A 13,733-nucleotide genomic window follows, 5' to 3' on the forward strand; every position below is an offset into this window, starting at 1 on the left:
GGCAAATCTACACTTTCAGTGGATGGTTAAGAGTCTTCAAAAAGTATCTTGTGAAAGTATATAGGAAAATTAATTCAGGTTGCCAGACATAGAGCATCACACCAAAACTTTGGAATTGTAGTGTGTCAAGAATAATCACGAAGCATGGAGGTCAGACAGCATTTAGACCATGATTCACAAGGAAAAGTTTGATCAGTGAACCGGTGGCAGAAGAAAACAACTTCAACTGACATTCCTGAAGCTTTAGTCTGCTCTAGAGAGATGCCTAAGGACTTTTATACATCAATCTTGGTTGAAGCAAAAAGTACGATCTTGGTGGAAAGGGTGTAGAGGTGAGGGAATATCTTTCTCTGAACAAGCAATATCCATCTTTGACAGCACAATTAGAAAAGGAGGATTCCATGTCTGTGTTGGAAGCTTCCACACTCCATTGGCTGTGGTCATTATCACCGGAAACAAAATCCACAGACACAGCCAGGCTGTACAAGTATGTGAGGAGTTCAAGGGAAGATTTCATTAGCTTAGTACTGACCATCCTGTATCTCCTAGTACTAGGAGATTTCAGCAGAATAAATCCCTCATGAATACCAAGACCAGGGCTGTTAGAGAATGGAAACCTAAACACCATGTATAGTATTACTAACATGGTGCACGAAGTTCAGACAAGAATAGTTTTAGGAGATATGAACACCACAAGCCTCATGGCACCAGTCAGGACTCTGGCCAGTTTGTTGTGACCTGTAAATTCAACTAGCTAGCCAGAAGTTAGATAAAAATGTGAAGAAATGTTGTTACTTTTACATTTCTGAAAATCAAGAAGGATGAAGAGACATAGCATGATCCACCCTCTCCTTTTCTGTGTACTATTACTGTCACTCCTATACAAGGTGTAGGAGTAAATTATTCCAAGCAAATCCCCAAAGGTTCATGAAGAGTAAGGCAGATATCCTAGCCTAGACTGCTATGTTATGGGAGTTAATGAAACATTAAAAACTCACGAAAGCTTATGCTCAGATAAATTGGTTAGTCTCTAAGGTGCCACAAGTACTCCTTTTCTTTTTGCGAATACAGACTAACACGGCTGTTACTCTGAAACCTGTCATTAAACCTCTTGACATACAGTGTTAGGGCAAATACTTTAGTGCAGACAGCTGCAAGACATGTAGGATAGAAATATTAAACTTTCACTACAAGACTATGTAACGAGGCAACCTAATCCATTCAAGTCTGAACGTAAGTCTGAAAATCCATTGCTAAGTAGAGATGCTAGAGGACTTGGAAGGCTATTTCCATCTAAAGATTTCTTAAATGGCAAGTAATGGAAGGAAAGGATATAAATTTCCACAGTAGGTAACACAACAGCATAGTCACAAGAGTATCCCTTTTCTTCATGTAAGCAAGAGAGTTTTCTAACAAAATCTAGATCATTTGGAAATGTCTGCAGGTTGAAGTCTGAATGACTGAGAGGAGGCTACACTTCCCCACTGACTAACTCCTATGTGACTAGGCACCCCAGAGGTTGGCAGCTTCCTCCAAGACTGCACTGAAATGAGCTCAGAAAAACAGTGTGAAGACCTTAGGAAGAGCGGCGCTGCCAGATATCACTGAGCCCTCTGTCTAGAGAGGAAGAATGGCATAACAACTTGTTCCTATTGGTGACTCTTCTTGGTACATGTTATATTCCCAACAGTTGGAAATGCCATAAGGCTGAGGGCTTGACGCACCAGTCTCCTGTTTCTGCTTTGTAAGGCAGGAGAAGTGGGCGATATATGCATTAGAGGTGTTACTCCATTGGCAGAAATTCCTGTATAGGGGAGTTAGTCAATGTGTAAATGCACTAGCTATGCCCATTTCAATCATCAGGCCACATGCAGGGTAGTGAACAAACAGCACATTTAAGTGTGATGATGCATGGACATCAACCTCAAAACGGTGATTTTTTTCAGCAATAAGCTCACTTTACCAAAATCAGAAACTGAATCACTTCCCTGGTAATGCGTTTACAACTTCAGCTTCAACAGGCTGAATGCAACGATTGCAATGTGCTGATCACAATTTAATAGACAAGACACATGTTTTAAAAAAACATGTCAACCGCATCACTTTCCATAGTCATGATGACTCAGCAACAAAGTGCACACTGCATCAATTTCAATAGTTGAGACACGTCTGCAGTACTGCAACAACTGCCTCAATTCCAATTCTCAGGGCACACATCAACGGCTATCCTCTAGCCATATCAATAATTTTGGTGCATTGACTATAATTCTCTGACTACAGCAAATTAAACACCACAGTTGTGTGCACACAGGATTCTTCAATTCCCTGATCACACAGTATTAACTCCCTAAATACAGAAGTAATTATAACAAAAGACAAACAATGAGCTGATGACAGGATTTGCAATGTGCTTTGTGTCGGCAGAGAAGTCAGTTTTACTATGGGGGTATCAGTTAACGAGATTTCCTATTTCAGCATCAAGTGTTGCACCTTCTTGGAAAGGTGCATTAGCACAGAAAAGCTACATTACAATAATTATACGGATTTTATTTACACCTACAAAATCAATTTTGAGTTAAAAATGGATACCTCTGTGCCCAGTTACTGAAGCACATGCTTTACAAAATGGGCACCCTGTTTTAACACCAGAGCCCAGAAGCATAACTAAAGGATTGAGCAAGAGACTCATCTCATAAATTCTGTTGCTTTTGTTGGTACTAAAATGAACTGCAAAGTTGGAACAACTGAATTAAAATACATTTGTGTGACAAATGGCCCTACTAACAGGGCTGTATGGAGAGAATGGGGAAAAGGGCATTAAGTACAGAAATAAATATTTTCAGAATTACATAGGAGTCCATTGCATTTCTGCATTCTCTAGTGGTAAACCCCACAATGCATCATTCTGAGACTGCACAGATATCAGAGGAGTCAGAAGTTGCATGACTAACCTAATTACCAGTGCACACATTCTCTCTCTCCACTAGCTCACTACTGTGGCTCATGAATCCAGACTTCAATTAGAAACTGCCTTTTATCTCCCTCATCCTGGCCAAGGCACCAAGTAGTGCTTCAGATGAGCTGCTTTAAAATTTATCTTTACTTTAAAAAAGTAAAAAGATATTAAGAGCTAAGTTGCAGCAAATTAGTTTCTTAAACTTTAAAGCAGCAGCTAGGCTAAAATATGGGATTTAGTGTCTTGAATTTCTTGGTGATGAGATTCCAACTTCGCACTTGGCTGGGAGATGGTGCAGCTCTGTAACTTCATCAAAGAGGCCAAATCAGCCAATGAGAACACAGCTTTGGATAATCAGTATCCAAGGACGTACTATTAACATGCCATTATGGGCTCTTCCAGGGTGTGATCTTAGACACTGGTGGAGCTGAGAGGAGAATGAGTTTTGATTAGGTATTGTTCTCAGTCAAGGAGTGAACTAGCACAAGAGAATGGACTGTGATTAGAAGTTGGCATTGGGTCATTACTATGCATAGCTCCATTTGTCATTGTTCTCGTTTCTGGCTGTACACCTGTATGGGACGGTAGGGTTGAAGAGGGGGCAGTTAGTTTTCATTTTCATTAATTCTATACGAGTCCATCGCTGTAGCATCTTAGCTGCCCCCATGAGGGAAAAGTATGTGAATGAAGTGTAGTCGGTTTTATTTGACCTGTTTCTCTTGCAGATAACTACTGAGGCAAAATCTCTGACTTTTCACAGGTTTTATTTTTTCTGTTTATGGGTTTGCAGCATACTATGGCCAACACTAATACGTTTCCTCAATTGTGAGTTTACCACCCATCCACTAAGTCCCAGTCGGTGCTTATGAGTCCCCTGTTAATTAATTTTGGGTTTGCCAAGGGCAAATGGTGTTGTTACCCTCATAGGGAATTAATTCAACAGTCTACATAGCACAGCAGGTGTATGTCCTTAAGCAGGTTTCACTAAAGACTGGCACATTGTGAAACAAGTGAAGTGACTACTGCTGCATGATTTGGAAGTGGCTGTGCATTTCTTGTTGATCTATTTAAGTGCCCTTTTGGAGATCTGAATTTAAACAGTTCTCGGAAATAATAGGAAAAAGACAAGAAACTTAATGTGTGCCTTCAAATGAAACCGATTTGTTCTCTACCTGCACACAATAAAAGCACTAAAAGAACAAAAACATACATTCATAGAGACAATAGGTAATGTCTTACAATAGGATTAAAAACTTCACATCTGTATGTGATTGTTTTGCTGGTACCAGAGTACTATATACAGTAACCAAAATGTATATACTGTGATTTTGTATTATGATCTCAGGTTTCTGGTGACACGTATAAGCCACCCTAACTCTTCTTTATTTATATTGTGAATTGAAAAGGACAGCCATGTTATCTACTCATCCTTCAGTTCTCACCACGTCCCCACTTCTGAAGTCTCTGTACTAGTTTACGCTTTTAACTTAGTAGAGTATTCTTTCCTTAAATCTACCTTCATTACCTACATCTTCTGCCCCCAACTGTCAACAAAATTCTTACTTGACTTCTCCTTTTGTCTCCTTTGCTCACTCAGCTTTGTACATTCTTTCCTCTTCCCTGTTAGAAGTACACCAAGCTCCCTTCTTCTTTTCCTTCAGTAACATGTCCAAATATTCCAGCCATAGTGACCATACAACTATGTGTTCTGCGTTATACAGAATTTTGCCTTCTCGTGCCTTCAGATTTTAAACTCTGTGGGGCACAGACTGGTATTTTCACATAATTCACTAGTGTTCAGTGCAGAGTATGCTTATGGTACTACATAAACAATAACAGTAATATACAATATTATAACCTTGACGTCAACTACTAGAGAAAATATATGATGAAATGATTAATCAAGTGCTGGTTTCTTTCCTCCTGCCACACAAAAGTTTCATCAATTGCACAAATTATAATAATCCTGATCTGAGTTAATCCTGGTTTACACTGGCTAATTCCATTACCCTAAATTATCATGGGTTGATTCCATTACCCTATGTCAGTGTTTCTCAATGTGTGGCTCATAACCCACAAGAGGTCAAAAAGGGTAATCGGGAGGTCACAAGGTATTGAAAATTGTATGATGTTTCAAAGCAAATAAAATCTCGCTCCCCCATTCCCTTATCCTTCAAGGTCATGTATTCTCTCTCTCAACCTTGTCTTTCTTAAAAACTGGGACCAACGTGGCTACAATAACACTGCAAACAGCCTCTTGAAACACATACAAAGTAGAGCTATTGTTATCAAAGATACACTTTTTACTCTTACATATACCATAAAAGGGGTCTTTTATTTTGTTTTTACCCGCCAAAATAAGGGATGTCATCCTGAAAAGACTGAGAAACACTGCCCCATGCTATACAGGTTAATTACAATATACCTGATCCCACCTCTTTGAAATCTATGGGAAAACCCCAGTGGTTTCAACAGGAGGCAGATCAGGCCCAATGTTTCTATTTATCTGTAGAGGTGAAGGTTGAGTAAAACTTACCTCCAACTCTTTGACAATCTTGATGATTGACTGTTGAGACTCGGAAACACATTTTTCCTTTATTAGGCCTTCATTCTTCAACTCAAGATCTTCTTTAGCTTTTAAAAGGTTTTTACACTTATTAAAAAGTTCTTGAAGTTCTACATCCTTTTCTTTAATTGCTGCATCGAGTTTCTAGCAAAACAAAATAATGGATGTAATTAAAATCCTACAAAGCTTAGTATTACTACAGCAAAAAATGTATAACCATTAATATAAACTTCAAAAGCAACTTATTTCAGGTATGTTCTTTGTTGTCTGGTGAAAAAAAGTCCAATGTAAGACCACAATAGGAGAAAAAGATAGCATATTGATTGCCCCTCTTTGATTGCCCATTAATGTCCAAAATATTCAAAATTCTTTTATATTTAAATAGTTAAATTAGAGAGCGTAGAAAATGCCAAATTAGCAGCACTGATACACTAAAGTATGAGCCCAAACTGAGTACCAATCCTGTAGGTGCAAACACTCTCAATTCCTACTGACTTCTGTAGTAGCTAAGGGCACGTGGGACATTGCTAGAGAGCATCTTTTATCCGCAGAACAGGTTTAAGCAGGAGCACTTTCAGCATCCCCAGAGCTGCCCATCAATGCACCTTAATCCCGTTTTGAAGGAACTTCCTTATAAGGATAAGAGAGCAGTTCAGTATGAATACCCCTTCCTTAACTTCTAGTTTCTGGGGAGCAAATTGAAACAGGTTACCAAGGGAGGGTGTGGAATCCCCATCATTGGTGGTTTTAAAGATGAGGTTAGAAAAAACACCTGTTCTGCCTTAATGTGAGAGGATGGACTTGGTGACTTCCAGCCCTACATTTCTATGAATACCCTGGACGCTTTGGGAGCTCTTAAAGCATCTCATTACAGCAGCAGAATCTCTTCATGAACACGGGAAAAGTTTCCTCCCTCCCGCACCCTAAATTTCATAAACCCTAATAAGAACTCTTGTTGAAAGCCACACAGCTATGTATCTATTCTGCAAATACAATATTATAAAATGTAGAGGATCATCATGAAAATCAACAGTAATTCCAAACAAAAATGGGATTTTGTAATCATTCTCATACAAAATCAAGTGACAAGTTTTCATTTCAGCTTACATCTACCTACCTGAAGCAACAGATCCTTTTGATTGACACTGTCTGTTAGTTGCTTGATAACTAGTTCTTGACTCTGCAACTTCTGATTGCTTTCACTCAAAAGAATATTGTAATGATGTTCCACTGCTTTTTCTCTCTCAATCATTTCCCCGTGTAATTTCTCTAGCTGATTTCTAAGGTCCTACAAAAAGATGAAACTGAATATTTAGAAAATCAGCTTCACAAAAAACTTGAGTGACAACCCATGCTATTAGTTTAACTTTCCACTGCTTTAAATTACTCCTATCACTGAATGTTCTAAAGAATTTATCCGAGTCACTGTCTTCCTTTTAGCATCTTAAGTTTAGGCAATAAAACTTTAAGAGTGAGGTGTCAATACTGTCTTACATTAATCTATGGTATTATTGTCTTAATGCCTTTCCTTCAGAATGACGGGACTCAAAGGCAGTAGAAAATCTCTCTCTCTCTCTCACACACACACACACACTTTGTCACTGTCAGTCAGCATGAACACTCATTTCTTAAATCAAAGCAATTTTACGCCTTTGCCAGAAATAGGAGAAAATGGCTTAGTGGTAATTCAGTTTGTCATCTTTTCCTTCTTCCATTCACACCATGGAAATCCTTGCACTAAGGCTGTTTTACTAGTTGCTCTTGCATTAACCAGAAGGCAGAAGTGTTCAATCATTTCCCTTCCCTTATAGCATGAGCTTTAGACACCAACCAGGGAAGAAAAGTTAGTCTTGTGATGAAAGCACTGGAGTGGGCTCCACAAATGCTTCCTGTGTGACCCTCACTTACTCTCTCTGTGCCTCAGTTCCCCATCAGTCAAATTCATGTCTTGTTTAAATAAACTGTAAGATCTTCAGCACAGGGACTACCTCTAACAGGATCCATGTACAATAGCAAGTATAATGAAACCAGGATCTTGGCTGCTGCTTCTAGGCACTACTGTAGTACAAATAATACTAACCCCCTTATTTTGTCAGAGACACAGTCACAAACTTCCATATGTTCTACCTATTTAAGTTCCTAATTCTCCTAGCAATCATTTCTCTTGTCCGTTTGAAGTCTTTCATCTACAGGTGAGGCTACATGTGAGGGTCAAGAGGGCGCATCCCCATCAGAAGTCTTTGGGCAAAGTGTGTTTCAAACAATGATATAAGTCCACTTCCTAACATTTGACTGCTAAAGGGATCAATCGCAAAGAAAATGGAACTACACGTGGGAGTGTTTGCAGGATCAAGCACCAGCACAGTGTATCTTATTACTAGACAAATTCCAGTCACAGGATGGAGGAAAGAGGCAGGATAGGACAAGGGAACAAAACAGAACGGTAACTTGGTTTCTCATAGTCTTCCTCTTCCCCCTCCCCACCCCCCATCCTACTTCCAACATCAGTCATTAGTTGCTTCCATGTAAAATGATCTGTTTATGGTGATTTTGCTAGAAGTTTCAAGACTAAGAAGGGAAGGAGGGGCAGCTTGTTCCCTATAGTGGTCTTGTTTCTATATTGATCTTGTTTGACAACTCCTATTTCACAGTAGAGAGCAAAAATGCTCAGTGCAAGGATTGTATAATAGAATGGAGGAAGATACCAGTTGTCAAAAATTGTTTTGATGTCATTTAAAATATACACTAGTATGCATAACTTTAACTGTTTTTAAAACCCCGTAGAGCCAGATGATCTTTAAGGAACACTAGTTTGACTTTCATTACTAAAGAAGTGTATGTGTTAAATATTGTATGCTCTAAATATTTTACATATTGCACACACAGTAGTCACCCATAAAGAACATTTACCCAGACTGGTATTTAACACATCACAGTTACTTCCTATTCTAAGTATAGAGAAATAACAATGGTTATACTTTAATGGCAATCTGTTCATTAAGGTTTGTGTGATTTTCTTGACTTAATTACTTGCTTTATGCAAGTTCACATCAGACCCTTATTATTTTGTTTTGTGCATTAAATACCAATTATTTACACTGCCTTTTGTTTTACTTTATTGAGCTTAATATTGGCACTCACTTTAAGAAATAATTAATAGACACTTCAGACCCCAAATCTGCAAACTAACTAATACAAGTAGTCCACATGAGTTCAGTGGGATTACTAGCTTGGAGTAGAGACTATTTAAGTAAGGACTGCAGGATCAGTCCCAAACTTTGTGTTTGCTGAAGGCACTATCACCATTGCTCTCATACATACGCGTGCCCTCAAATGCATTTCCATTTCCACCAAGTTAGTGACCAAATTAATACAGCTTCCAGTGCAGGGACAGAATGACCTTTGTGAAGGTAGTATGAAATCGCAGGACTATAGTTGCTTTTGGCTCCAAGTTACAGAATTCCTTATTTGGGTCACATCAATCATATTCATTTGCAACATGTAAATTGGCATTCAAGGCCTGACTGAAGAGCTATGATTTTAGTGATGCATTCTATATATAGCTCACACCTTGACTTTTATTTTTCCCCACTACATTTGGAGTCTACATTTCGTTTTAGGCAGCTAAGACTTTAAACACTTGTGCTCTAACCCTCTCCTAGAACTCCAATAGAGGCCAGAAACTTATTAGCTTTGATAAAGAGAAGTCAGAGAGAGCTTTATAGATAGAAGTCGTAAGCAGACATGGATAGAAAAGAGGTTGCTTTTTCCTCCTCCTTACATGATGTAAAAAGCAGTACTTGTCAAGAAAGGCACAGAGACTGCTTCCTCCCTGGAGTAACAGATGTTAACAGCTAAGGGGGAAAAAATTTTGAATGGACAACATGTAGTGGTTCCTCAGAGAATGTAAAGGATTCTGTATGTCCATCTGTAGAGATAGTAGTTCAGCCAATGAGATTTCCAAATCCCTGCTACACTAAGCCATGACCAGAACTGAAAATTATTTTCTTTGCATGGGCTAGGCTTCTATAACACACAAAACTATCCATCACTACAGCAGATTGGTTGAACAGAAGAAAGTCTATTGTTTTCTATACATTGAGTTACACGGATAATATGGTAGCTACAGCCCTTTACAATGCTTTCTGACAACCTCTGTCTCAAGGGATTTTTCCTATGATTAATGATAGTTAGTTGAACTTAGAAAAAATGAATTTGAAACATTATAACTAATGTTGGTTGAACACAGGAGTGAGTGCCTCCCCCCGCCTTGTCAGATGGAAAACAGGTTGGTGAATAATTAAGGCTTGAAGCCTTGAAACCTCTCTTTCAGTTTCATTTCAAGAAGGAAGAGCAGGTGGTAAATTCTGGCTAATGAGTTATTGTGCACTTCCCAACCAGCTGATCAAATATGACTATAACTGAGAAATAGACCTTAATTGCCTGTATTTAGAACAGGGTAGAATAGCTACTTAAGATATTTCACCATCAAAGCTTGAACAAACTTGTGAATTTTACCTAATATTGAGACCATGTTGTATAGACACACACACACACACAGAGAGTAGATGCCCATGATATTTAAGATGTGTCCATCTTTATTCCTGGTCATTCTATATGAAGCACTTTGTTAAACAAGGTGCATTTCAGTAGTTGATTGTTTTAGCAACCAAACTATCCAGAGCTGATAATGCTGAGATACTGTCTAAAGACAGTTCTCTCTTAAAGACAAAAAATAGATGATTAAGCACCAACTAATACATAAGGCTGGGGTGGTGTGTTCTTTTGTTGCTGATGTTCCTGTTTTTAATTAGTTGAAGCTAGCTAAAAATCCACTGAATAAAGAGAATGTGAAAGTAGGACAGGGTAGCCATTTTGAAGAGAGGCCCTATTCCTATTCATCATGAGGAAGATCTTAACGGTTTATGTTGATGGTTTGGGTGAACAGATCCCAACACTCTTTCACATACTGAACTTAACTGATCTTTTCCACTTTTTCCAATGCACAAGCCTACCCCGCACTCTACCAAAATATTTCCTTGATCATTCTATACTGGCCAGGTCAGAAGTTGGGTGGAAGCACCCCTCATGGGCTTTTCTCCTGGACACAGACTCCCACTTGCTTGTTTTGATATTATTTACAAAAATAGATTATGATTATTCTGTGTGAAAGGTCATTAAAAATATCCTAAACAAGTAAAAACAAGGACAGAGATGAAATGGCATCTAACTATGAATTTGGATAAGGGTTCCTATACAGTTCAGATCCATTTTGTTAGTTTTATGTCTATTTAACTGTATGCCAGTCCATATGAAAATAATAGAACAGCTTTTTTAAGGCTGCTCACATAAAATGTTTGCATCAGATCACTAAAATGGTTTTCTGTTTCTCAAAGAGCAAGATATTATAGCACACATTTTTACTCCCACGTACCTTCTACTCAGTGAGCCACAATTCATAGGCAATATTATATCCAAATGTACTTGCAGCTCCGAAACTGAAGCAGAGGTGGTGAAACTACATAAGAGCAGGAGTAGATCAGGGACGTAATTTTTAAGACTGCTCATCTTTTGGCAGGGACACTTTTCCCCAAGGAACTTAATCACTTACATGAAGAACTTGGCCATAATTGAGTCAAACAGACTTCTCCAATGGATGTAACTATGTGAATCCCCCCTCAAACCTGTCTTTCCTGTATACATTTATATTCTAGCCCCCTTAAGAGAAGATGAAGGTTCTGGGTAGAGAAGACGGTTGAAGATAAAATACTTTAAATCAATAAAATGTGCTTTTTATGGCTGTTGTAATGACAGGAATCATCCATTCTCTTTTTTCCCCCTAACCTCAATGCACAGAAGAAATTTCAAGGAACAGCAGGGACAGAGATTCTGTGATGGCAAATGAACCACACTTGAGATCAAACTAAAGCTATAACTAAAATAAACGGATATTGTAGAGAAAAATATATATTGTTTACAGAGAAAGAGACCCCTCTACTGGATTTAGACAATATTGCAAGAGGTCTACTGCAAATTTTGTATATAATTAGTACAGTGAGAGGCCTTTAATAATTGGAGAACAGTGCCCCCAGCAGAGAACATTTAACAGTGGCAGAAGCTGCTCTAATACAGAGCATAACCTCACTGACACCTTCATATGACTAGCTTGTAACTATGCACCCTTTAATAATAAACAGAGTTCAGCCTGTCTATGCAATCTTTTTTCTCTACAGATGCAAGCTCAGTAATTCAACATGGCTCAAGGTCAGTCCTTGCTTAAAAGCAGCAATAGGGATTTTAGGAGTTGACCATCCCCAATGGAGAAAGATCATCCCCTTTGTTTATGCTGTTGCCAGAACAGAAGAACCAGCCCTCACTGAACCAGCAGGTGAGAAGTTCAAAATAAAATCCACATGAGAAGCCACACAAGGGGACAAAGTTGTGCTTTAAGCTAGGCACTCAGCATGAGGCACAGCTTTTACTCAAAACGAAGAACGAAGGAAACCTGCTCTCGCTTTGTTGCTGGAGCCTTGCTTGCTGAAACAGAATGTGCTAGTCTGGACAAGAAAACAAGGTGAAAGGTCCTAAAGCAGAGAACTGCAGAGAAATTAATAAATAGACACCGCACTTAAGGCTTGTTTTGGATTGTGAGCAGCCAATCCTTTGTTAATGAGATTTTTACAAATAGAAACTGAAATTAAAAACTATAGAATTTACAGAGAACAAGATGTGATGGTAAAAACAAGCAAGAATTCAGCTCAAGGTTGTAACCCTTAAATACTTTGCTATCATACTATTACAGGGCTGAAAAGAAAAAAAGTTTAAGTTAGAGTAGTGTAATTTAAGATAATTTACAAAATATGTAGTCTGCCAGATACAACAGAATTATCATAAATGTACACTACTAGATAAGTTAGAGATTCTACCTTCAGGAAGATTGAGACTTTCTAAAAATTAACTTTTTCCATTTACCACTTATTTACTGATTTTATATAGGACTCAACCAGAGAGCTTTAATTAAAAATAAATAAAAATAAGATCTGAAGAACATGCCTCAGTCAGTTAGAACAACTTAAAAGATACACCCCAAAACTTATCTTAACCCTCTCAACCATGTCCTTCTGAAGACTGACTTTGGTCACTGGCATTTAACTTTCAAAACGATTCAAATGAAATTCAGAGTGCAGAAGTGAATACATTAGAAAAGAAAGACATGCTAGATTAAACTTCATCCACTATTTTAAAAAACGAGAAAAATGTGATAACAACATTAATGGTTTTGTCGCCTCTACTCTTCTGTAGTTGTGCTTCATCCAGTTCCCGCTCCATTTTCTCTCTCTCTAGATTCAAATCATTTAGCTCTTGATCAGTCCTTTTAATCCTCCTTTGTAGTTTACGGTTCTCTGTATCTTTTGTAAGGTTTTCGGAACGCAGCTCTGCTAGGAGGGTTTCTTTTTCCATCAAGAGAGCTTGATAATCCTCAGCACCCTAGAAGAGAAAGCAGCTTTCATAGTCTGTACATGTCCTTTATGAAGCTTGGAAGTCTACACTCCTGCCTATATTTCCTCCCCTTTCTCCCTTCAACAATTTCATTCAACTTGCAAAATTCAGTGTAATATCAATTATCCAAATAGCATAGGAACATTACCTTATTTTGGGTAATTAAGATAATTTTCAGTGTAATAAAGACCTTCAGTGAGATCCAGGTTGGGATAACAAGTAGTTCGGTAATTAAGGTTTAGACCAGTGATTCTCAAACTTTTGTACTGGTGACCCCCTGAGGGGTCCCAACCCCCAGTTTGAGAACCCCTGGTTTAGACAATAAAAGTTAAACTCCAAAGGAGTCTAGAGTGAAAATGAGAAGAATTTGGGGCTTTTAGAAGTGATAATAGTACATAAAGTTTTTCACATCCAGGTCATTAGTTTCAATCCAGGCTATCAGTGGTGACCAAGTCATAAGCATGTTGTGCATATGAACTCGAAGGCAGTCACTGTTCACTTCAGAACATATACACCACTGTAGTTGGCCTCCTTGTTGATGATCACAGCAGAAATGATAATGAAGGAATGGGCCATGCAGCTTGATTTACTGACTGACCCAGAGCAGGGGTCCCTTCAACGCAGTGTTGAAATTAACTGGCAAGATAATGAGGGGAAAGGTTTGCTTTGCCACCCACCATGTTACAGTGGTTCTGCAGACAGGAGAGTTTA

At 38.5% G+C, this 13,733-nt stretch overlaps 1 protein-coding gene across 6 annotated transcripts in view; it reads right to left on the bottom strand.

Annotated features, from left to right (window-relative positions):
• The window catches only part of CDK5RAP2 (CDK5 regulatory subunit associated protein 2), a 105,462-nt gene that overhangs the window by 65,735 nt on the left and 25,994 nt on the right, over window positions 1-13,733 (bottom strand). For all 6 annotated transcript variants that reach the window (XM_084649855.1, XM_084649853.1, XM_084649852.1 and 3 more), the window contains exons 12-14: window positions 12,792-13,010; window positions 6,640-6,810; window positions 5,493-5,666 (exon numbers count right to left, since the gene is read on the bottom strand). In XM_084649855.1, the coding sequence (XP_084505981.1) occupies window positions 5,493-5,666; window positions 6,640-6,810; window positions 12,792-13,010 (564 nt within the window). The remainder of the gene's footprint in view (window positions 1-5,492; window positions 5,667-6,639; window positions 6,811-12,791; window positions 13,011-13,733) is intronic.

The sequence above is a fragment of the Lepidochelys olivacea genome (assembly GCF_965140295.1).
Source record: "Lepidochelys olivacea isolate rLepOli2 genome assembly, chromosome: 16".
NCBI classification, from domain to species: domain Eukaryota; kingdom Metazoa; phylum Chordata; order Testudines; family Cheloniidae; genus Lepidochelys; species Lepidochelys olivacea.